We start from the raw sequence: 25,489 nt of genomic DNA on the forward strand, positions 1-25,489 counted from the left end.
TTCCTCCTGTGTCTCTGCCTCACGTGGTGTTCTTTTTATTAGGACAGCAGTCATGTTAGATCAGGGGCCCACCCTACTCCAGTGTGACCTCATCTTGACTAATTACATCTGCAACACTTCCAGTTCCAAATAAAGTCACATTCTGAGGTCCTGGGGGTTAGCACTTCAGCACATCCTTTTGGGGGTCACCATTCAACCCACAGGGATCCCATAGTCAGTGTCAGGCTCTGGTGGGCTAACAGTCAGTGAAGAAGTCTTTGTGGAGAGAAAAAGAGCCACTGTCATATTGTTGTATCTCGATGGCTCAGTCACCATGTATGAAGACGCATGTCTTTGGGATAAAGCTCTAACCTATTAGTTCTTTCTCCAGAGAGACCCAGGCTTCAATTATCAAAGGACCCTGTTGCTGCACCCTGAGATTTTCTTCTACATATTTGACGGCACATTGAATTTTCCAAAATCAGCAACAAAACCAATGACACAAGCAGGACAGGAAGCGTTGTCTCCAATGTTTAAAATGAAGAAGGTACTGGCTCCATGGCCAGCGGTGACGTGGTGGGTGGGATGCTGGTGTCCCGACCACCCAATTATCCCTCCCTATGAGCCTTCCTGCTCCCTCGTGTTGCCAAGGGCTGAAGGAGCCTCCATGCTCACGGGCCGTGTCCTCCATGAGGCTGCGGCGCCTGCCCAACTGTCTGCACAAACATCAGATCAGTTTCCTGCGTTCAGACAATTCTCATGAATGACTGAGACAGAATCATCAAATGCCAACTCTGACTCTGCACTAGAACTTAAAATTCTTCAGAGAAGAAATAAAGTTCCTGGATTTGGTGTACTTGTTAGGAGAATGGGTGTTGAATAAACATGAGTGAGTGAATGACAAGTTATGAAAATTCCTAACACTGGTTAGGATCTGGGTTTGATGGCCTTGGGGCCACCGGAGTCTCTTGGAGGAAACTTTACCCGCCTGGGTCCCTGTGACAAGCCATGGGCAGAGAAATGAACTGATCGGGAGAGAAATCAGATCAGCACCTGCCTCTGAGCATGGGAGGGGGACCAAGAGGAGAGGGTGCAGGGAACTTTCTGGGGGGCTACAAATGCTCTATATCTTGTTAGAGGGGTGGGTCACACAGGTGCATTCATGTCACTGACCTGGACACTTACAATCTGTGTGTTTCACTGCATGTAAATATACCCCATTGAAACAAACAAACAAATCTGCAGGGAAAAATAAGAGCCACTCACAGGCCCAGAACCATCCTCCCCTGTCAGCCTCGTGTGCCCCTCAGGCCCCTCTGACTGTGGGCCTTCGGGCGTCTGGGCTCAGACCCCAGCTCTGAGCCTTCCAAGTTATGACAGCTCAGGCTAGTTACGGTCCCCATGTCACAGCCGTTGTGGCACTGACCTCCAAGTTGGAGATGAAGAGTTAACAGACATGAAGTTTCTGGGCAGAGCCGGGCATAGGTCAGGTCAGAGGAGCACTAACCACCAATGTCACTGCCAGACAGAATCAGGGCTGCGAGGACAGAGTCACAACACAAACGACCTGGCTGACAGCTCTGGGGATAAATACAATAACAACCAATTTATGTGAACTACCTGCCACAGTGTGATATTTGAATTTGGGATTTTTTGACATTTCAAATGCTAAAGATACAAAGAGGATTCTGAGTATAGATTTGCTTTAACTCTTTAAGACTTCAGACTTAACCCTGTTTGTGCAAACAGTCGTTCAGAAAGGAGCACAACTGGAAAGACCTAACTCCAGTTTCAGTTCTTTCTGGTGCTCTTTTCCTCCTGCCACGATGAGAGACCTCAAGAGGCGGCTGGGGGAGTGGCTGTTTCCCAGGGCCCAGGAGGAGAGGCGGCAGGGGAGGCTCAGGGAAGAGGGCAGCCACTGCGCTAACCTGCACCTCCTTCCCAGGGAGGGGCCCGCGTGTCCTCAGTGCCTGCACCGCCTGGTCTCGTTCTAGGGTCAGGGCCTTCAGCACCACCTCCTGGTCGCACAGTGTTCGCTCTGTCTCCTGGAGCTTGGCAGCAACCTGGGGAAAAGTACGGGACTCCGCTTATCTTGGGAGGATTATGAGGGAGCAGTGCCAGCCTTCAGGGTCGAGAGCCGCTCCCACCCCTTTCTAGGAAGCATACAGCAGACACATGGGTGAGAGATGGCATGGGAAACATGTGGCCATCGGAGCCGGCAGAGTGACAACAAGCACTGGGCAGCCCTGCTGTGGCCAGGCACCAGGGCTCCAGCACAGGTCTCTCTGCCCAGTCCCGAAGCTGCCCTCATCTGCCACACACAGGAGGCGGGGGAATCGTCCCAGCCCTGGTCAGTTAGAGAAATGGCTAATGCAATAGAACACTGTGAAAAGCCAGTGGGCAGGGCAGGGACATCTTTTATTACTGCCACTTTTGTTATTATAAGGAACAGTGGAGTTGTCAGTGAAGTTGGAGGTTTTCAAACTTACAGGGTAACTTGGCCAGAGCCCAAACCCAGCCTCCACAGCACCGCCCCAGAAGGACATTGGAGAAGGCCACGTGACGTTTGCCCTGGGGAGCACACACCTGCTCTTTAGCCATGGTCAGAGCCCGAATCAGATCCTCGGACCTCTGAAACTGGTCCCTCTCAAAGCCCTCACAACGACGTTGCCAGTCCAGCTCCAGCTGTACCTTCTCACGCTCCAGGCTCTGCTCCCTTTCTGCTGCCAGACACAGCTGCTGTTTATACCTACAGGGATGTTAAAACCACGAAACGTTCATGCTTTCCTGAGGACCCTTCAGACATGAAAAGCACAGGTGTGATGCACGGGAGGCGGGGTGGGCAAGGAGCTGCTGTCACGTCCCTCCAGGGCCTCCTCTAGGCTGGCCGTGCTCATCTGCACTCACTCACACATGTCATGGTCAACATGTTCACAGGCTAGCAGCCGGGGAGGTGTTTCTACAATGGAGACATGGGAAGAAACGGCACCTGCGGACAGGTGCAGGCACAGACATGAGCCCAACGCCATGAGAACCCAGCAACATGAGAGCGGTGATCAAACTCAGGAAAGAGAAGAGCCAATCTATAAGAAGAGAAGGGAAGAAAGCCAACAAACTTAAAAAAAGAAGAAAAATGGTTATACTGGAGGAATGTGAGAAGGTTTCACAGCTACAGAAGCAAACCACTGGAGGACCTGCCAATGCCTGGACTGAAGAGCAGAGTGGACAGAGCAGAGAGCTCACCAGTGAGCTGGAAGGCTGAACAGAGAGGACCCTCCAGGACACAAACACCGACGTCCACCTGATACGAGGTTCAGAGTGCTCAGAATGGAGGGAAGAAATAACCAAGGAAATCAAACTGAGAGAGTTCTCCAAGGGCCAGACTGGAGGAGCTGAAGAACCACACACAGCCGCTGGGTAGGAAAGTGCAGAGCACAGAAGACAAAGAGAAGAGCCTGGGGGAGAGGGAACCAGACTGCACTGGACTTCTCATTGGGCACACTGGCCATACTACACAAAGCAGCGTGCTGGGGTGCTCTGGACAAGCCTCTCCTCCAAGTGTGGGCTGGGCCAGGGACAGGATGGGAAGGTCACTCTTGCAATGAGGTGCCTGCTGGAGGGAGATTCTCCTGCTGGCCTTGAGCAAGTGGCTGCCATGCTGTGAGGGCCACATGGCCAGGACCTGGAGGTGCCTCTAGGGCTGAGAGCGACCTCGACCAAAGGCCAGGAGGGAAACGAGGCCTCAGCCCCACAGCCGCTGGAAACACCTCTGCCAACAACCTGAGTGAGCCAGGAAGGGAAGCCCCAGCCTCAGAAGAGTGGGCAGCCCGAAGGACACCTTGATTCCTGCCTAGTGAGACCCTGAGCAGGCGACCCAGCGGAGCTGTGCCAGGACTCCTGACCACAGAAACCAAGATAATAAATGGGTGTTGATTAAAGCCACTAAGTTTGCACTAATTTGATACACAGCAATTACAGAGTAAAACAGTGGGTTTAAAATCCAGAGGAGGGGGCCGGCCCCATGGCCAAGTGGTTAAGTTCGCGCACTCTGCTTTAGCAGCCCAGGGTTTCACGGGTTCGAATCCTGGGCACGGACATAACGCCGCTCTTCAGGCTACACTGAGGCAGCATCCCACATGCCACATCTAGAAGGACACACAACTAAAAAAAAAAAAACACAATTATGTAACAGGTGGCTTTGGAGAGAAAAAGGAAAAATAAAATCTTTAAAAAAAATAAAAAAATAAAATAAAATAAAATAAAATCCAGAGGAATCCAGTATCCAAAACCCAGCTAAGTCAGCATTCACACAAGAAGGCAAAAGTAAAGACATCTGAAGACCCGAAAGCTCAAAGCTTGTCACCTGCAGACAGATCCCTCCTGACAAATCATCAGAGGTGGTGCAGGAACAGGGCTTCTCAGTTGTGGTGTCTGCGCCACAGATAACCGACACTTGGTGAAACGATGATCTGTCACAGCACCCCTCAACTGCTGTGAAAGCTCCTGAGGAGCCACTTGCCTCCCACAAGCAGGAACAGACCCCACTGGGAGCAGAGGGTGTAAAGGCCCAAAGTGCAACGCTGAGGACAATGGAGGATGCAACGAGGGAGGGCCCACATGCAGAGAGGGGATGCCATGTGTAGACTGTGTGCCAGCATCTGAGTCAGGGCCATGCTCCAGTGTATAGGGGGTATTTCATAGAAGCTACTTTCCGAGAGAGATCACATGGGTTAACTTAAGCCACTGGTTCCAAAACCAAGCAAACCTTCATTGCGGACATTCAAGAAGTCCTGGTCCAATGCAAACCACTGCCTGTGAGCGCAAGACCAGACCTACTTGAAAGTGGTGAGTGCTCTCCAGGGCCCCTCCTGGCTGCGTTTCCATTCCAGTGCCTCCCACAGCTGGCCCTGGGTCCACTGATGATCCTAAGTAGCAAGCTGGCCAGGACTGATCTGCGCCCTCTTCATGCTGAGAGGGAAGGACAAGGCCAGGAGGAGTCACTACTGGGTCAAGTATTCATCACCCACTGTTGGCATTCAAAGCTGGGGGTAAAAGAAAGAGGGATGAGAAATCTGGACCCAATAGATAGTAACAAAAGTAGAAAAAGTTCTAATACAATGACACATAGATTTTTTTAATCCCCGTAACTGAAAAATATAAATAAATCTCTAAAATATCCTTTGGTGCAGTGCAGGACCATGGTCCCTTAGAGACGTGTCTGCAGGAGATGAGCCCAACCACTGCCAGCTTCTCCCTATGGCGCCTTCGAGACCCCTGTACAGGGAGGGTGGACCCCAGCAGAGCACGGCAGCCTGGCCATGCTGGGGAGACAAGGATCAGAGTTGGGAAGCTGAGCACCTGGTGGGCTTTATAAGGCAGGGTACTGCAGAGCAGGGAGCTCCCAAAAGCTACATGGGGGACCCCTCGAAACTGGCTGACGAGTCTGCGGCAAACACACAGTGGGCCAGGCCAGGCCAGGGGAGGAACTTGTGGGCTGGGCAGGCTCCCAGCAGCCAGCGCAGCGTCCACAGGGACCACCAGGGCAACCAGTGGAGACGAGTGGGGCGACACCATATAATAGGTCCCAAACTGGCCTCCTGGGAAGGCCATCCTAGACCCGTCAAGATTCCACACAAGCTTAGGAAGGACCACGCTGCTCTCCAAGGACAACTGCCGCCACAAGAGGCTGTACTGGTGTGAGAAGGACAACACATCCCGACGCTCATCCATGCAGTGGTCACCATGTCTGACACTGAGGGAAATGCACCAGGAAGCAGAAGACGTGACCTCTGTGCCGCAGAAAAAACAGCATCACAAACAGAGACAAAGAGTGGTGGGATTAACAGAAAAATACTTTAAGCAGCTATTATAAATATGTTCCGGGATTAAAGACAACCATGCACATGATGAGGAGAGAAGTAAAAAGTAAGATGTTGGAAATGAACACCCCAGCCTTACAGCAGACTGGACAGCGCAGGGGGAAAGGCTGGGCCCGCTGGGACAGGCTCCCCAGCCACACACTAACCTGTGAGCACTGGGGAATCCCAGAGGAAGGGGGGCAGAAAAGGGTCCTCACCAGGATACGTGACACCCACATTCTGACAACCGAGGATGAAGAGAAGAAGGAAAAACAGGAGGAAAAGGCATACTACGTCCAGAGGAACAAAGAATGAGCACAGAACTTCCACGAGAAACACTGACAGCAGGAGACAATGAAACATCCTTAACATGCTCAAAGGAAAACTGTCCCCCTAGAATTTTTCATCCAGTGAAAAAGACGCTTCAAAAAGATAAAGGTGGTTGGCCTGGTGGCATACTGGTTAAGTTCATGCGCTCTGCTTCAGTGGCCTAGGTTCGCGGGTTCAGATCCCAGGCACAGACCTACACCACTCATCAGCTACGCTGCGGCAGCAACCCATATATAAAGTGGAGGAAGACGGGCACAGTTGTCAGCTCAGAGCAAATCTTTCTCAGCAAAAAAAAAAAAAAAAAAGATAAAGGCAAGAAATTTCCATCAAACAGCAGCTGAGACAATTCATGGGCAGGAGAGCTGCACTTTAACGAGTGTTAAAGGAAGTTTTGGGGGCTGAAGGAAAATGACACCTTATGGAACTCTGAACGTGGCTTTTTTTTGGTTTTTGGTTTTTGTTTTCTTTTTATTAAGATTATGATAGTTTACAACCTTGTGAAATTTCCATTGTACATTGATGTTAGTCATGTTGTAGGTACACCACTTCACCCTTTGTGCCCTCCCCCCACCCCCCTTTCCCCTGGTAACCACCAATCAGTTCTCTTTGTCTAAATGTTAACTTCCACCTATGAGTGGAGTCATACAGAGTTCATCTTTCTCTATCTGGCTTATTTCACTTAACATAATACCCTCAACGTCCATCCATGTTGTTGTGAATGGGATGATTTTATCCATTTTTATGGCTTAGTAGTATTCCATTGTGTGTATATACCATATCTTCTTTATCCAATCATCAGTTGCTGGGCACTTAGGTTGGTTCCATGTCTTGGCTATTGTAAATAATGCTGCGATGAACATAGGGGTGCATGAGACTTTTGGAATTGCTGATTTCAAGTTCTTTGGATAGATACCCAGTAGTGGGATGGCTGGGTCATAAGGTATTTCTATTTTTAACTTTTTGAGAAATCTCCATACTGTTTTCCACAGTGGCTGCACCAGTTTGCATTCCCACCAACAGTGTATGAGGGTTCTTTTTTCTCTGCAACCTATCCAACATTTGTTACTTTTGGTTTTGGATATTTTTGCCATTCTAACAGGTGTAAGGTGATATCTTAGTGTAGTTTTGATTTGCATTTTCCCTGATGATCAGTGATGATGAGCATCTTTTCATGTGTCTATTGGCCATCCGTATATCTTCTTTGGAGAAATGTCTGTTCATGTCCCCTGCCCATTTTTTGATCGGGTTGTTTCATTTTTTGGTGTAGAGTTGTGTGAGTTCTTTATATATTATGGAGATTAACCCTTTGTCGGATAAATAACTTGTAAATATTTTTTCCCAATTAGTGGGCTGTTTTTTTGTTTCAATCCTGTTTTCCTCTGCCTTGAAGAAGCTCTTTAGTCTGATGAAGTCCCATTTGTTTATTCTTTCTATTGTTTCCCTCGTCTGAGGAGTTATGGTGTCCAAAAAGATTCTTTTGAAACTGATGTCAAAGAGTGGACTGCCTATACTCTCATCTAGAAGACTTATTGTTTCAGGCCTAATCTTTAGGTCTTTCATCCATTTTGAGTTTATTTTTGTGAATGGTGGAAAAGAATAGTCAATTTTCATTCTTTTCCATGTGGCTGTCCAGTTTTCCCAGCACCATTTGTTGAAGAGACTTTCTTTTCTCCATTGTAGGCCCTCAGCTCCTTTGTCGAAGATTAGCTGTCCATAGATGTGTGGTTTTATTTCTGGACTTTCAATTCTGTTCCATTGATCTGTGCACCTGTTTTTGAACCAGTACCATGCTGTTTTGATTACTGTAGCTTTGTAGTATGTTTTGAAGTCAGGGATTGTGATGCCTCCAGCTTTGTTCTTCTTTCTCAGGATTGCTTTAGCAATTTGGGGTCTTTTGTTGCCCCATATGAATTTTAGGATTCTTTGTTCAATTTCTGTGAAGGATGTCATTAGGATTCTGATTGGGATAGCATTGAATCTGAAGATTGCTTTAGGTAGTATGGACATTTTAACTATGTTTATTCTTCCAATCCATGTGCATGGAATGTCTTTCCATCTCTTTATGTCGTCAGCAATTTCTTTCAGGAAAGTCTTGTAGTTTTTGTTGTATAGATCTTTCACTTCCTTGGTTAAATTTATCCCAAGGTATTTTATTCTTTTTGTTGCAATTGTGAATGGGATTGAGTTCTTGAGTTCTTTTTCTGTTACTTCATTGTTAGCATGTAGAAATGCTACTGATTTATGTATGTTGATTTTATACCCTGCAACTTTGCTCTAGCTGTTTATTATTTATAATAGTTTTCCTATGGGTCCTTTTGGGTTTTCTATATATAAGATCATGTCGTCTGCAAACAGAGAGAGTTTTACTTCTTCATTGCCTATTTGGATTCCTTTTATTTCTTTTTCCTGCCAAATTGCTCTGGCCAACACCTCCAGTGCTATGTTGAATAAGAGTGGTGAAAGTGGGTACCCTTGTCTTGTTCCTGTTCTCAGAGGGATGGCTTTCAGTTTTTGTCCATTGAGTATGATGTTGGCTGTGGGTTTGTCATATATGGCCTTTATTATGTTGAGGTACTTTCCTTCTATACCCATTTTATTGAGAGTTTTTATCATAAAAGGATGTTGGATCTTGTCGAATGCTTTCTCTGCATCTATTGAGATGATCATGTGGTTTTTGTTTCTCATTTTGTTAACGCAGTGTATCATGTTGATTGACTTGCGGATGTTGAACCATCCCTGTGTCCCTGGTATGAATCCCACTTGATCATGGTGTATAATCTTTTTGATGTATTGCTGTATTCGGTTTGCCAAAGTTTTGTTGAGGATTTTTGCATCTATGTTCATCAGTGATGTCAGCCTGTAGTTTTCCTTCTTTGTGGTGTCCTTGTCAGGTTTTGGGATCAGGGTGATGTTGGCTGCATAGAATGTGTTAGGAAGTGCTCCATCTTCCTCAATTTTCTGGAATAGTTTGAGAAAGATAGGTATTAAATCTTCTTTGAATGTTTGGTAGAATTCTCCAGAGAAGCCGTCTGGTCCTGGACTTTTATTTTTGGGGAGGTTTTTGATTTCTGTTTCGATTTCTTTACTTGTGATTGGTCTATTCAGATTTTCTATTTCTTCCTGCTTCAGTTTTGGGAGGTTGTAAGAGTCTAGGAATTTATCCATTTCTTCTAGATTTTCCAATTTGTTGGCATATAGTTTTTCATAGTATTCTCTTATGATCCTTTATATTTCTGTGGTATCTATTGTGATTTCTCCTCTCTCATTTCTAATTTTATTTGTTTGAGTCTTCTCTCTTTTTTTCTTAGTGAGTCTGGCTAAGGGTTTGTCAATTTTGTTAATTTTCTCAAAGAACCAACTCTTTGTTTCATTGATCCTTTCTACTGTCTTATTTATTTCAATATCGTTTATTTCTGCTCTAATTTTTATTATTTCCCTCCTTCTACTGACTTTGGGCTTTGTTTTTTCTTCTTTTTCTAACTCTGTTAGGTGTTGTTTGAGGTTGCTTATCTGAGATTTTTCTTGTTTTTTGAGGTGAGACTGTATTGCAATGAATTTCCCTCTTAGGACTGCTTTTGCTGCAGCCCAAATGAGTCCAATGTTTTCATTTTCATTTGTCTCCAGATAATATTTTATTTCTTCCTTAATTTCTTCAATAATCCATTGTTTGTTCAGTAGCATGTTGTTTAGTCTCCACATTTTTGCCCCTTTCCCAGCTTTATTCTTGTAGTTGATTTTTAGTTTCATAGCATTATGATCAGAAAAGATGCTTGATATTATTTCAACCCTCTTGAATTTATTGATGCTTGCTTTGTTTCCCAAGATATGGTCTATCCTTGAGAATGTTCTATGCACACTTGAGAAGAATGTGTAACCTGCTGTTTTTGGATGAAGTGTTCTATATATATCTATTAAGTCCATCTGGTCTAATTTTTCATTTAATTCTATAATTTCCTTGTTGGCTTTCTGCCTGGATGATCTATCCATTGGTATTATTGTATTGTTGTTGATGTCTCCTTTTAGTTTTGTTAATAGTTGCTTTACAAATTTTGGTGCTCCTGTGTTGGGTGCGTATATATTTATAAGTGTTATATATATATATATATATATATATATATATATATATATAAGTGTTATGCCATCTTGGTGGAGTGTCCCTTTTATCATTATAAACTGCCCCTCTTTGTCTTTCTTTATCTATTTTGAAGTCTACTTTGTCTGATATAAGTATGGCGACACCTGCTTTCTTTTGTTCATTATTAGCTTGGAGTATTGTCTTCTATCCCTTCACTCTGAGTCTGTGTTTGTCTTTGGGGCTGAGGTGTGTTTCCTGGAGGCAGCATATTGTTGGGTCTTGTTCTTTGATCCATCCTGCTACTCTGTGTCTTTTGATTGGAGAGTTCAATCCATTTACATTTAGAGTGATTACTGAAATGTGGGGGCCTACCACTGCCATTTTATCACTTGTTTTCCAGTTCTCTTGAATTTCTTTTGTTTCTTGTCCCATGATTTTTGGACTACTAATTCAGGTAGGTAAATTTCTATATTGGCTTTCTTCTTATTTGTAATTTGTGCCTTTATTCTTGTTATTTGTTTAGTGGTTACCAGGTGGTTTGTATAAAACATCTCATAGATGAGATAGTCCATTTTCTAATAGCCTCTTATTTCCTTAAATTAAAACGTTCCATCCCTTTTCTCTTCCCCTTCTAGGTTGTTATTGTCAGGTTTTTTTTCTCTTCCTTCTTGTGTTGTGAGTTTGTGGTTAAAATGACAAGATTATATTTATTCTTGGTATTTCCCTTCCTTTTATCTTTAATGTTATATTTAACTTTTGCTAACCTGTTCTGATGGAGAGCTGCTACTTTCTGTTATTGTCCTTCTGCTTATCTCCTTTGCTCTGGGTTTTGTAACCCCTTTCCTTCTTTTGATTTTTCAGGTATGAGGATCTTCCTGACATTTCTTGAAGAGGAGGTTTTGTGGCAATGAACTCCCTTAACTTGTTTATCTGGGAAAGTTTTTATTTCTCCATCGTATTTGAAGGATATTTTCGCTGAGTAGAGTATTCTTGGCTGCAAGTTTTTGCCCATCAGAGTTTTGAATATATCATTCCACTCTCTTCTAGCCTGTAAGGTATCTGCTGAGAAATCTGCTGAAAGCCTTATGGGGGTTCCTTTGTAGGTTATTTTCTTCTGCCTGGCTGCCCTTAGTATTTTCTCTTTGTCATTGACTTTTGCCAGCTTCACTACTATATGCTTTGGGGTTGGTCTTTTTACATTGATAAAGTTTGGAGATGTATTGGCTTCTGTCACATGGAGTTCCATCTCTCTTCCCAGGTTTGGAAAGTTCTCAGGCATTATTTCCTTGAACAGGCTTTCTGCCCCCTTCTCCTTCTCTTCTCCCTCTGGGATACCTATAATCTTTATGTTGCATCTCCTAATTGAGTCAGATAATTATCGGAGAGTTTCTTCATTTCTTTTTAGTCTTAGTTCTCTCTCCTCCTCTGTCTGCAGCATTTCTATATTCCTATCCTACACATTGCTAATCCTGTTCTCCATATTATCAACCTTACTGTTCAGAGAGTCCAGATTTTTCTTAATCTCCTCCATTGTGTTCTTCATCTCCAGCATTTCTGGTTGGTTCCTCTTTATAGTATCAAGCTCTTTTGTGACACAGCTCCTGAATTCGTTGAGTTGTCCATGTGTATTCTCTTTTAACCCATTGAGTTTTTTAATAATGGCTGTTTTGAATTGATTGTCATTTAGGTTATAGATTTCATTGTCTTTGGGATTGTTTTCTGGGTACTTGTCACTTTCCTTCTGTTCTGGAGATTTAATATATGTTTTCATACTGCTTGATGGCGTGGATTTGTGCCTCTGCATAGAGATAGAGTTTAGTTACTGCTTCCACTTGCTTCTACTGGTGTGTGGGGGGGAGCAGCTGTTTAATCTGCACCAACCAGGAACTCTGCCAGCTGTTGCTGACTGGACCTGGGCCCCTCCTCATAGTCACAGCGGTCCTGTGGGGTCTCTCGTCAGGTGTGTGGACAATCGCAAGGGGGCCTCAGGCTGCTGGTGCCTACTGTTGCAGATCACCTAGACACGCTCCCTCCTTAGGGTCTGCAGTGGTGTTACGGGCTTTCCCAGCAGCCAGGAGCAGGATCACCTAGATTCGCAGCTCTGTCACTGTCAGGGCCTGCAAGACCTCACTTGTCCACTACGGGCCACAGCAGAGCTATGGGCATCTACTGCAGTCTGTGCTTAGCTCACCCAGCTGTGCTACTTCTGCCCGAGGGCCTTCCCGCCTTGTGACTGCTGGTCGGGGCCTCTCCACTAGTGCTGCGCAGAGGCTTTCGCCGTGGCTGCTGTGGGACCGTGGATTTTCCCCCTAGACCGCAGAGCAGGCTTGCTGGGGCTCCAACCTGCTGCTGCCCACTCACACAGGCTCACTGGGTGTCCCTTGCCCCCTCTGGGCCCCAGCAGGAGACCGTGAATCAGAGGCAGCTGCCAGGCTGCTGCACCACCTGGGATCCTCCTGTCCTGGAGCCTCCCAGTGTTCTGAGTGCTGGACAGAGCCTCTCCGCTGAAGCCAAGTGGAGGCTTTGCCAGCTGCTGCTGTGGGACTGTGGATTTTCCCCCTGGGCCAGGGAGCTGGGCCGCTGGAGCTCCACCCAGCCCCCGGTCACTCTCACAGGATCACTGGCGTCCCTTGCCCCCTCTGGGATACTGCCAGAGTCCGTGAGACAGCTGGCAGGCTGCCACGCCACCCGGCATCCTCCTGTCCCAGAGCCTCCCAGTGTTCTGAATGCTAGGCAGGATCTCTCCACTAACACCGAGTAGAGGCTTTGCCAGTGGCTGCTGTGCGACTGTGGATTTTCCCCCCGGGCTTAGGGGCAATCGTGGGGGGCTTAGGTAGGGCTGTAGTCACCTGTTTCCACCATCGCTCCGCCGGTACATGCACAAGCCCACTCTTGGTGTGTTGCAATGCTATGAGCGTGCCCGCTGGAAGAAAGCCACTTGCAGGTACTAGTCTGTCCAGGGGTCGGGGGTTGGGGATTGGAGAGTTTTCACCTATCGCCACCTCCTCCCGGGGGGAAGTCTGTCCACCTTCAGATGTATAGCAGCACGGGTCTCTCAGGCATTGAGATGCTATATGGATATCCTTTGTTGACCAATGAATGTCCAATTAGTTGTAGATTTGAAGGGGGAGAGACAAAGAAGACTACTCACTCCGCCATGTTGGTGATGTCTCCTGAACTTGGTTTTTTAAAAATGAAAAGTGTCAGAAATAAGTACTGAGACAAGTTAAAACTGTTGTTTTCATTTTAAGTTTTTAATTGAAGGGCAGTTGTCCACTCAAAGGAGAACATAAACAATGCACATGTGACTATATATGCAGTCACATGTCTCTTGACAACGGGGACGTGTTCTGAGAACTGTGTGTCGGGCAATCTAGTCGTTGTGCAAACAGCAGAGTGTTCTTACACCAACCTTGGTGGTGTAGCCTCTACACACCCAGGCTCTACAGTACTAATCTATGGGACCACTGCCATCTACGGGGCCCATCGTTGACCGGAACATCAACATGTGGCACATGACTATAAGCATAGAAGTAAAATGTGTGACAGCAGGTAGCAAAAAGGAGGAAGAAGGAGAAAAATGAGGTTGTAAGGATGTTATATTATATGTGAAGAGGTAAATATTAAAGGCAGACTGTGCATACTGCAAATCTCAGAACCACCACTAAAGAAAGAAAACAACAAGGTTTACATTAGACACAGCAAAGAGAAAGTAGAATCCTAAAAAATACTCAAATCACTTTTTAAAAGGCATAAAAAATAAGAAACAAAGAACATGAGGAAAATAGAAAACAAACAGGAAGTTGGAGATTGAAATGCAGACACAGCAATAATAGCATTAAATTATCTAAGCGCTCCAATGAACAGACACAGATTGTCACATGGGATTAAAACAACAGGACTCAGCCAGATGCTATGGATAAGAAATGCACCTTACACAAAGCACAGGTCTGAGTAAAAGGGCAGAAAGATGAGCCATGCGGACTCTGAGCAGGAATAGGCTGGGACAAAGCAGACTCAGGGACAAGGAATGGTACTGGAGCAGAGAGAGCTGGTGCTTCACCAAGACATCGTAACAATCCTAAATGCACACACACTTCATAGAAGACTCCACCATATGGGAACTGAAAGACAGCTCACCTACAACGATGGGTGGGGAGTTCAATACCTCTCAGCAACAGGCAGAACAGGCAGACAGAAAATCAGGGAGGACAGAGAAGGCGAGAACACACCTGTCAACCAAGCTGGCCTCACTGACATGTAGAGAGCCCTGAGCCCAACAGTAGAACATGCTTTCTTCTCAAGTCCGTATCAGACAGTCACGAGATGAGACCAATTCTAAAGCCACAAAACAAGCAAGTACAGAAGAATTACAGGTTCTCTGCCCACAACAGAATTAAATCAGAAAGCAGTGGGGTAACATCAGTGTCGTGGCGGAGGGAGCTTGCCCGGGACTCTCTCCCCTCCAACATACAACAAAAAGGAGCAACCATATTCCAACAGAAAACATCCTAATAGCATAGGAATCCTCAGAGAGTCATGGCGGCCACACAACGGAGAGCGGAGAGGCTGGGGCCCCCCTTGGAGGAACTGGACCAGGGTAAGAGAGAACTTTGCTCCCTCCCCTAAAGACTGAGATCACTGCTGCAGGAGGCTCCATGAGGGAAGGAGTGGGGGAGAGGTTGCGCATCCAGGGGATCACTCAGGATTCCCTAGGGCCCTTGCAGCCTAGAGGGAAGCTAATGGAGCAAAAGCTTTCATGCTGGGTGATCTCATCAAGCCAAGACCCCAGGAGACCAGATAGCAAGAGCTGAATGGGAAGCCAGGGACTCCATGCAGGAGAAAGCACCCCCACCCCCGCAACCTGCACTGCCCTGTGCCAGCCTTGCCATCACAGCTGAAGGCAGAGGGCTCAGAATATGCAGCTCTTGACCCCCATCCAGTGGCAACAGGCTGTAACTGCAACCGAATAATATCACAATGGGAAACACCTGTTCTTCCAGCATCAGACAATTCATCAAATCTCCAGATCAGAGGGAAAACAACAAATACACAGAATTCAGTCCTGAGTACTCAGAAATAAGTAAACTAAACAACAATGAATTCAAAATAGCTATCATCAAAAAACTCAATGAGGTAAAAGAGAATATAGAGAAACAATTCAATGAGTTCAGGAGCTACTTCACAAAAGAGATTGAAACTATGAAAAAGAATCAACCAGAAATATTAGAGATGAAAGACACAATGGAAGAGATAAAACAAAATACGGATTCCCTGAAAGCTCGTGTGGACACCACAGAGGAGCGAATCAGCAGAATCGAAGACAGACATGTTGAAATGCTCCAGACAGAGGAGGAGAGAGAACTCAGGCCAAAAAGAAGTGAAGAAAGTCTCTGAAAAATAGGTGACTGAATTAGGAAATGCAACATAAGAATTATAGGTATTCAAGAAGGTGAAGAGAAGGAGAATGGAGCAGAAAGCATGCTCAAAGAAATAACAGCAGACAACTTCCCAAATCTGGGGAATGAGAAGGAAATGTGTGTGGAGGAAGCTCTAAGATCTCCTGGATTTCTCAATGTAAAAAGACCTACTGCAAGGCATATAGTAGTGAAACTGGCAAAAATGAACGGCAAAGAAAGAATACTCAGGGCAGCAAGGCAGAAGAAAATAAACTATAAAGGAACCCCTATCAGACTTTCAGCAGATTTCTCTGCAGAAACTTTACAAGCTAGGAGAGAATGGAATGACATATTCAAAACTTTAAAAGATAAAAACCTTCAGACAAGAATACTCTATCCAGCAAAAATATCCTTCAGATATTAGGAAGAAATTAAATCTTTCCCAGACACATAAAAGCTAAGGGACTTCATAGCCACAAGACTCCCCCACAAGAAATCCTCAAGAAGGCCCTCATACCTGAAAAAAAAAGGGGAGAAAGGGGTCACAAAACACAGAGTAAGGAGACAAATAGATATACAGAATCAGAATAGGATAGCAAATATTCAACTATAGCATTAGGCTAAAAGGAAGGAAAACACCAAAAACAAAGACAATCTTGTCACTTTAACCACAAACTCACAACACAAGTTAGAATAAGATATGAGAATAATAACTTAGAAGGGGAGGAGGAAAGGGACTGAATCGGTTTAGACTAAGTAAACAAGAGGCCATCAGAAAAGGGACTGTTACACACAAGATCCTGAATACAAACTTCAGGGCAGCCACTAAACTAAAAAGCAGAACAGAGACACAAAAAATAAATAAGGAAAAAACTAAGAAACACAGCATAAAAAAATGCACAATTCAATGGGAAGAACAAAACACACAGCACAAGAAACAAAGGAAACACAGAAAAACGAGAAAATGAGTGATATAATGACAGCATTAAGCCCTCATACACCAATAATGACCCTCAATGTAAACGGACTGAATTCTCCAACAAAAAGACACAGAGTGGCAAGATGGATTCACAAACAAAATCCAACAATTTGTTGCCTCCAAGAAACACATCTCAGCTCCAATGACAAACACAGGCTCAGAGTGAAGGGGTAGAAGACAATACTCCCAGCTAATGGCAAATAAGAGAAAGCAGGTGTCACAATACTTATATCACACAAAGTGGACTTCAAGATAAGGCAGGTAAAGAGAGACAAAGAAGGGCAATATATAATGATCAAAGGGACACTCCATCAAGAAGAAATAATGCTCATAAATATCTATGCACCCAACACAGGAGCACCAAGATTCATAAAGCAACTATTAACAAACCTGAAAGAAGATATTAAAAATAACACAATAATAGTAGGGGACCTCAACACCCCATTCACATAATTGGACAGATCATCCAGACAGAAAATCAACAAGGAAACAGTGGAATTAAAAGAAAAGCCAAAACAGTTAGACTTAACAGACATATATAGAACACTCCATCCAAAAACAGCAGAATACACATTCTTCTCAAGTGCACACGGAACATTCTCAAGGATAGACTATATGTTGGGAAACAAGGCAAGCCTCTATAAATTTTAAAAAATTGAAATAATAATAAGCATCTTCTCCGATCATAATGCTATAAAGCTAGAAATTAATTACAATAAAAAAGCTGAGAAAGGGACAAAGATGTGGAGACTAAACAATATGCTATTGAACAAGCAATGGATCATTGAAGAAATTAAAGAAGAAATCAAAAAATATCTGGAGACAAATGAAAATGATAACATGCCATACCAACTCATATGGGATACAGCAAAAGCTGTACTAACAGGGAAATTCATCACAATACAATCACACCTTAACAAACAAGAAGAATCCCAAATAAACAGTCTCAAATGACACCTAACTGAATTAGAAAAAGAAGAACAAACAAAGCCCAAAGTCAGCAGATGGAGAGAAACAATAAAAGTCAGAGCAGAAATAAATGCTATTGAAACAAGAAACGCAGTAGAAAGGATCAATGAAACAAAGAGCTGGTTCTTCGAGAAGATAAATAAAACTGACAAACCCCTAGCCAGACTTACAAAGAAAAAAAGAGAGAAAGCTCAAATAAACAAAATCATAAATGAAAGAGGAAAAATAACAACAGACTCCACAGAAATACAACGGATTATAAGAGAATACTACGAAAAACTATACGCCAACAAAACGGACAATCTAGAGGAAACAGATGAATTCTTAGACTCTTACAACCTCCCAAAGCTCACTCAAGAAGAAGCAGACAATCTGAACAGAACAATCACAAGGAAAGAGATTGAAAGAGCAATCAAAAGCATCCCAAAGAATAAAACCCAGGACCAGATGGCTTTCCTGGGAAATTCTACCAAACTTTCAGAGAGGACTTAATACCTATCCTTTTCAAGCTATTCCAAAAAATTAGGGAAGATGGAACACTTCCTAACACATTCTACGAGGCCAACATCACTCTGATACCAAAGCCTGACAAGGACAGCACAAAAAAGGAGAACTACAGGCCAATATCGCTGATGGACATAGATGCAAAAATCCTCAACAAAATTTTGGCAATCGGAATTCAGCAATACATCAAAAGAATCATACATCATGATCAAGTGGGATTCATACCAGGGACACAGGGATGGTTCAACATCTGCAAATCAATCAATGTGATCTACCACATCAATAAATTGAGGAATAAAAACCACATGATCATCTCAATAGATGCAGAGAAAGCATTTGACAAGATCCAACAGCCATTTATGATAAAAACTCTTAACAAAATGGGGATAGAAGGAAATTACCCCAACATAATAAAGGCCAGATATGACAAACCCATTGCCAACATCATACTCAATGGGCAAAAACTGAGTGCCATCCCCCTGAGAACAGAAACGAGGCAAGGATGCCCACTATCACCACTCTTATTCAACATATACTGGAGGTTTTGGCCAGAGCAATCAGGCAAGAGAAAGGAATAAAAGGAATCCAAACAGGGAGTGAAGAAGTGAAACTCTTGCTGTTTGCAGACAACATGATCTTATATATAGAAAACTCCAAACAATCCATTGGAAAACTATTAGAAATAATCAACAACTACAGCAAAGTTGCAGGGTATAAAATCAACTTGCATAAATCAGTAGCATTTCCATACTCTGATAACAAACTAACAGAAAAAGAACTCAAGGACACAATACCATTCACAATTGCAACAGAATAAAATACCTTGGGGTAAATTTAACCAAGGAAGCAAAAGACCTATACAACGAAAACTACAAGACTTTCCTGAAAGAAATTGCTGATGACATAAAGAGACAGAAAGACATTCCGTGCACATGGATTGGAAGAATAAACATAGTTAAAATGTCCGTACTACCTAAAGCAATCTACAGATTCAACGCAATCTCAATCAGAATCCCAATGACATTCTTTACAGAAACTGAACAAAGAATCCTAAAATTCATATGAGGCAACAAAAGACCCCAAATTGCTACAGCAATCCTGAGAAAGAAGAGCAAAGCCGGAGGCATCATAATCCCTGACTTCAAAACTACTACAGTAATCAAAACAGCATGGTGCTGGTACAAAACTAGGTGCACAGATCAATGGAACAGAATTGAAAGCCCAGAAATAAAACCACACATTTATGGACAGCTAATCTTCGACAAAGGAGTTGAGGGTCTACAATGGAGAAAAGAAAGTCTCTTCAACAAATGGTGCTGGGAAAACTGGACAGCCACACCGAAAAGAATGAAAATTGACCATTCTTTTTCACCATTCACAAAAATAAACTCAAAATGGATCAAAGACCTAAAGGTAAGACCTGAAACCATAACGCTTCTAGAAGAAAATATAGGCAGTACACTCTTTGACATCAGTATTAAAAGGATCCTTTCAGACACCATGTCTTCTCAGACAAGGGAAATAACAGAAAGAATAAACAAATGGGACTTCATCAGGCTAAAGAGCTTCTTCAAGGCAAGGGAAAACAGGATTGAACAAAAAAACAACCCACCAATTGGGAAAAAATATTTGCAAGTCATATATCTGAGAAAGGGTTAATTTCTATAATATATAAAGCACTCACACAACTCAACACCAAAAAATGAAACAACCTGATCAAAAAATGGGCAGGGGACCTCAACAGATGGAGATTCCTCAAAAAATTAAAAATAGAAATACCTTATGACCCAGTCATCCCACTACTGGTTATCTATCCAAAGCACTTGAAATCAGCAATTCCAAAAGTCTCATGCACCCCTATGTTCATTGCAGCATTATTTACAATAGCCAAGAAACCTAAGTGCCCAGCAACTGATGATTGGATAAAGAAGATATGGTATATATATACAATGGAATACTACTCAGCCATAAAAACAACAAAATCGTCCCATTCACAACAACATGGATGGACCTTGAGGGTATTATGTTAAGTGAAATAAGCCAGACAGAGGAAGACAACCTCTGTATCACTCCACTCATATGATGAAGTTAAACATGCAGACAAAGAGAACAGATTAGTTGGTTACTAGGAGAAAGGAGGGGTGGGGGGTGAACACAAAGGGTGAAGTGGTGCACATATAACACGACTGACAAACAAGAATGTACAACTGAAATTTCACAAGGTTGTAAACTATCATAATCTCAATAAAAAGTTAAAAAAAAATTAGAAAGCAGTAACAAAATTATACCTGGAAATCTCAAAATAATAGAAAATGAAGTTACATATTTCTAAATAACCTATGGATCAAAGAAGAAATCACCAGGGATATTAGAAGATAATTTAAACTGAGTAATATAAAAATTTGTGGGGCACAGCTAAGCAAGTGTTTGAAAGGGAATTTATAGCATGAAATGCTTACATTTCTTAGAAAACAGGAATGGCACAGAATTAAGAATCTAAGATCCCACCGTTAGAAACTATTGAAAGAACATCAAATTAAAGCCAAAGGAAATAGAAAAAAGAAAATAATGAGGATAACAGTAGATGTCAACAAACTGAGAACAGAAAAACAATCAAGAAAAATCCATGAGACCAAAAGCTGGTTCTCTGAAAAGACCTGCAAACTGATAAACCTCTAACTAGACCAAAACTGACATGGGAAAAATAGAAAATTTGAAGTAAATATTCAAATAAATATCCAAGAGCCAGCTATAAAAGCATATGTACTGTAGGATTCCATTCAGATGAAATTCTAGATCAGGCCAAACTCACCCCCAGTGACAGAAAGCAGCTCAGTGGGTGCCGGGCTGGGTCAGAGACTGCAGAGGGGGCGAGGGCAACTGGTGATGGAAGGTTTACACCCCACGGCAGAGGTGGCTACACAGCCAGGCATACGGCACATACTGCTAAATGGGGGCATTCTATTGTATTTACATTATTCCTCAAGAAAGCTAGTGGAATATTATCTTCACTCAAGAGTTCATTCCAACTGCTAATAAAAGACATGAAAACACTAACCATCAGACAAACAGCATCGAGAGGTGATTCTTAACAGACTCAAAGAGCACAACCCTCTCACAGCCCTGTTCCAGACTGACACCACCCTCCAACCAAAAGGCCTTCTCCACCCGCCCTCCCTCGCCCTTTCTTCCTACTCTTCTTCACTCTCTCTCTCTTCTTGCGACCACACCAGACGTTCTAGCTCTGTTTCCTGGTTCTTGTCTTTCTCCCCCAACAGGATGCCAGGCCAGGGGCTTGATTCTGTTCCGTTTTACATCCTTAGCACCTGGGATGGCACCTGCCCCTAGAAAGCACTCAGTCAAAACATCTGCCTTGGGGACAGTCACCTTCCGATGTCCTGCTGGCATCTGGCTAGCTGTGCCTGGAGTGTCCCCTCTTCTCCCTGCAGCGACTGAGCCTGAAGGTCTTTGGCGATCATCTCCTTGGAGAGTTGAGCGATCTGGGCATCCCAGCCAGATTTCAGAGCTGCCGTGTCTTCCCGGAGTCTGAGCAAAGAAGGGAAGCTACGTGAATGTGGGTGTGGTTCTCCCTTGATCCCTCAAGCTTTCACGCGGCGTCCCCAACAAATACACACACTCAAACACATGTGCACGGACCTCAAAGGAAACACTACAGGTCAGCATCTCTCCCACGCTCCTGTCTCCACATCAGGGTGGAGACATCCTTGCCTAGATTGGGAAATGGTCCAACTCAAGAAGAAATATCCACCTAGCCATTCCACCAAGCCAGGTATCGACTGACACCTACAACGTGCAAGCCCGAGCCAGGTGAGCAGGGGGAAAGGTGAGCCATGGCAGGTCCCGCACAGCCTCCAGTCTTGAGGTGGTGCCGTCTGACTCCCCTCTGCCCCCGTCGCCACGCCTCTGCAGCACCTCGACATGCAGACATTCAGTACACATTTTCAAATTAAATAGTAAAATGAGGTTCTACAGAAACCGTAAATTCCCCAGAAGATTCTCCAAAACTTGGGCTAATTTCCCAAGAAGAAAACCCTTGGAGAGGACACCTAGAAATATTAACTATAGAAGCTACAGCACCAACCATGTGAAAGGCCACTGGGTGTTCAGCCTGTTTGCAGCCCTGGCCCAGGTCCCTCCCAAGCTGCTCACAGTGTGCTGTGGGGTGGACCACAGTGGTCACCTACAGGCTGATGACCAGAGCCACAGGCCTGCGGACCAACCATGGTGTGCCATACAGACACTGGACAAGCCGAGGGAAGGCAAACGGCCTCCAGCTGACAGGGCCTTGGATCAAAAGCCCGATCGGCTGCCCTGGGCATCAGACAAACCCTCACTCAGACGTGGGCAAAGACAGGAAGCAGAAGGGAGCGACTGCCCTGACGGGAAAGCTCTTTAAACGTTTCAGCTTAAACGGCCGGCCCCAACATCAAGGTGGCTGCGTTGGTGAAAATGCCTTTGGCAAAGGGTCAGTGGACTCTACAGGGACAAGGTGGCTGTGTCGGCTCTTCCTGCCCCCACCCTCACCCCAGCTTCCCTCAGGTCCGAGTCCCTGCCTGAGAACCCGTGTGCTCTCTACCCTCCTGGGTGCCCTCGAGCCCTGTTTGCCCCGGCACAGACATGTGAGGACAGGGTGAAGACACCTGCTCTGCTCATTGGCAGACCCTGCTGTGGCGGGCAGGGGCTGGCTCCGGGTCCCACAGCCTCAGTCCCGGCCGAGCCAGGGTTATCATCACTCAGAGCAAAAAGATTTTTCTGTTCAGAAAGGACTGCAGCGAAACCAACTGGGGAAAACGCTTTACACACTGAGGTTGGGATGAAGAGGGGAAATTACTCCGCGCAGTGGACACAGTGCCACACACCCCTCAGAGGAAGGCAATACTGCTCAGGAACACATGCCAACTCTTCCAGCTCCACTGCTGACCTAGGAAACGCGCCCGCTTTGAACCTGCCTGGAAACAGCACCTCGGAGTCTGGAGTCACAGACCTTCTCCAAGGAGGAAGAAAGTCTGTCAAGCAGAGAATTTCCCACATTCATCTTTGCCATGAAGAAAACGTCACTTTCTTCGTATAATCTAAACAAATGACTTCTAGTCCCATCTGTCCAAACTCATACTGACCTCCCACCTAAAACAAAGGGTTCAGTCTGTGCCCAAAGGGCTGCAAAGAGTTGGAAACGTCAGAGCACACCCAGGGAAGACCGAACACTGGGGCTGGTGGCAGAGCTTGGGGGCGGGAGCTGCTCCACCGGCATCTGACCTCCACCCAGCACCCTCTCTGGGGCGGCAGCCCCGCTCCAGTCCCAGAGGCTATGGTGAGAAAGCAGCAGGGGGAGCGCAGGAACCCTCACAGAGCGGCCCCTCCCCCTCGTGGGCCGATCAGGCGCTGCATCCCAGCGGGCCTGGCCAGCGAGGGGGGCAGTGTGGGACGCGCAGGAGCTGGCCCTCAGCCTGGCCACACCACACCAGCCACTCGGTCCTGAAGCCTCCAGCACCCGTGTCTGACGCTACGCGGGAAAGGAAAGGATCTCCTCTGGCTCCACGTGCTCATGCGCATGTTGCTGAGAAGACAAAGGGACACAAACTAGCTGGGGCCCTGATCGGGATCTCAAAAAGACAACCTCCCTCTCTGCCCATTTGTCAGCAACTCTGTTCTAAGGGCCAAGGGACAACAGCCAGCAGGTCACCTGTAACTGGAGCTTTTCTGATGTTCCAGGTGGGAAAGGGGAGCAGCTGGTGGCCCTGGCAAGTCGATTGCCCAGGCCTCCAACAATGTCCAGTGGGACTTTGAGCTTCCTGTTGCACTCCCTGACGTTGTTCCTACACAATTCCACGTGTGTGCTGGGCCTCTTCAGCTACAAGAGAAGTTGCTGGAACTCAAGAACCATACTGTTCTCTCGTCTCAGTCTCCAGTGAATCCCCACGAAGCCATGTGCTTACAGCAAGGGCTTTACACGTGTTCACACGTGTGCTCCTGGTTCCTGCACCCATTTGCCAACACCAACCAGCACAACCAGGTCAGCACTCCAAGAGCATGCGAATTTGACCTTACCAATCCTGAACCCCCGCAGGCAAGCGTTCACATCTGCTCTGTCCAACACAGGGCCAGGGGCCACCCATGCCTCCCGAGCATGTGGCCAGTCTGAACTGAGATGTGGCTCCAAAACTTAGCACCAAAAAAATGCAAAATACCTCAGCAATAATTTTGTTCAGGAAAATTTAATGATCCTTCTTTATTAATAATTTTATATTGATTACTTTTGTTAAAGATATGCAACATTATAACATTTTAAATATGGTGGGCTAAATAAACTATGTTACTGAAGTTAATTTCACCAATTTCTTTTGTGTCTTAACTGTGAGCACTGGAAAGTTAAAATGGCTGTGTGGCCCCATCACACTCCCATGTTATAGGTTATACGGCTGCACAAGGCACTTGCCATCCTCACGAAGCTGCCTCAGGGTCCTCATTTCTCTATCAGAGCATTCATCAACTAACGTTCTCTGCAAGATCACCACAAACAGGACCAACAAGACAGCAGGCTCCAGATACAAGTGTTTCTGTGCTGATTTTAAGCAGAGTATGTCTCAGAACACAAAGATTGTGACAGAAAATGAGGCTCCCTCCTGGCAACTCGCGGCCCCAGGCAGCAGCAGGCCCGACTGGCACGGACGCTGCTCGTCACAGCCTGCTGGGTCGGTCACACCGAGGAGCAGGAAGAAACTGAGGAGGAACACGCGGAGAGGCGAGGGCAGGCGGAATGAGGTCCGCCCCGCGGCTTCCATGCGAGGAAGCTCTGGAGATCCGAACACTGGCCTGAGCCCTGGCCTGTGAGAAGGGCCCAGAGAGCCCTCCCAGCAGGGAGGAACACGCAGGAACACATGCCCGTCAGACTTGGTCACTTCAGCTTCTCCAACTGCGGCTGCTTTCATGTAATAGATCAAACGATAAAACAACATGCCAAATCTGAGGAAACTCTCCTGAATCAGCCTTCACTTCCTAGTATTTTACAGTTGTGAGAGCCATTATCTCCCAAATAGGAATATAACTGGGCAGAGAATTCTCTATAAAAAAGAGACAGAAATATTCCCCAAAGGGGAAAAGCCACTTGCTAAGCATGCTAAACACTGTCAAATGATTCTAATTGTCTTCATCGTCTTCAGTGAACACGCTTCTCTAAGGATCACTCCCTTCCTGGCAGCCAGGAGACAGCAGTTCAGTTACAATTACAATTACAAGTACAATGAGTATACACGTATGCATTTCTCCTAGACAGAGACACAGTGGCACAGGGCTGCTTACCTGTCCTGGCCCAGCCTAGATGCCGGAAAGAAGACTAGGAATAAAAAGAAACCAGTGAATGGGAAAATTGGAACCC

At 45.2% G+C, this 25,489-nt stretch overlaps 1 protein-coding gene across 12 annotated transcripts in view; it reads right to left on the bottom strand.

The window, feature by feature from the left end:
- CCDC57 (coiled-coil domain containing 57) overlaps positions 1 to 25,489 on the bottom strand; it is a 118,970-nt gene that overhangs the window by 73,572 nt on the left and 19,909 nt on the right. For 11 of the 12 annotated variants that reach the window (XR_011493988.1, XM_070483861.1, XM_044744249.2 and 8 more), the window contains 3 exons: positions 21,481 to 21,639; positions 2,566 to 2,728; positions 1,908 to 2,042 (listed from right to left, as the gene is read on the bottom strand). Coding sequence is in view for 11 of the 12 variants with exons in the window: in XM_070483861.1 (XP_070339962.1) it covers positions 1,908 to 2,042; positions 2,566 to 2,728; positions 21,481 to 21,639 (457 nt within the window). In the remaining variant the exon portion in view is untranslated. The remainder of the gene's footprint in view (positions 1 to 1,907; positions 2,043 to 2,565; positions 2,729 to 21,480; positions 21,640 to 25,489) is intronic. The other variant, XM_070483864.1, reaches the window with a different exon arrangement.

Source organism: Equus asinus, chromosome 13, assembly GCF_041296235.1.
Source record: "Equus asinus isolate D_3611 breed Donkey chromosome 13, EquAss-T2T_v2, whole genome shotgun sequence".
Classification (NCBI taxonomy): domain Eukaryota; kingdom Metazoa; phylum Chordata; class Mammalia; order Perissodactyla; family Equidae; genus Equus; species Equus asinus.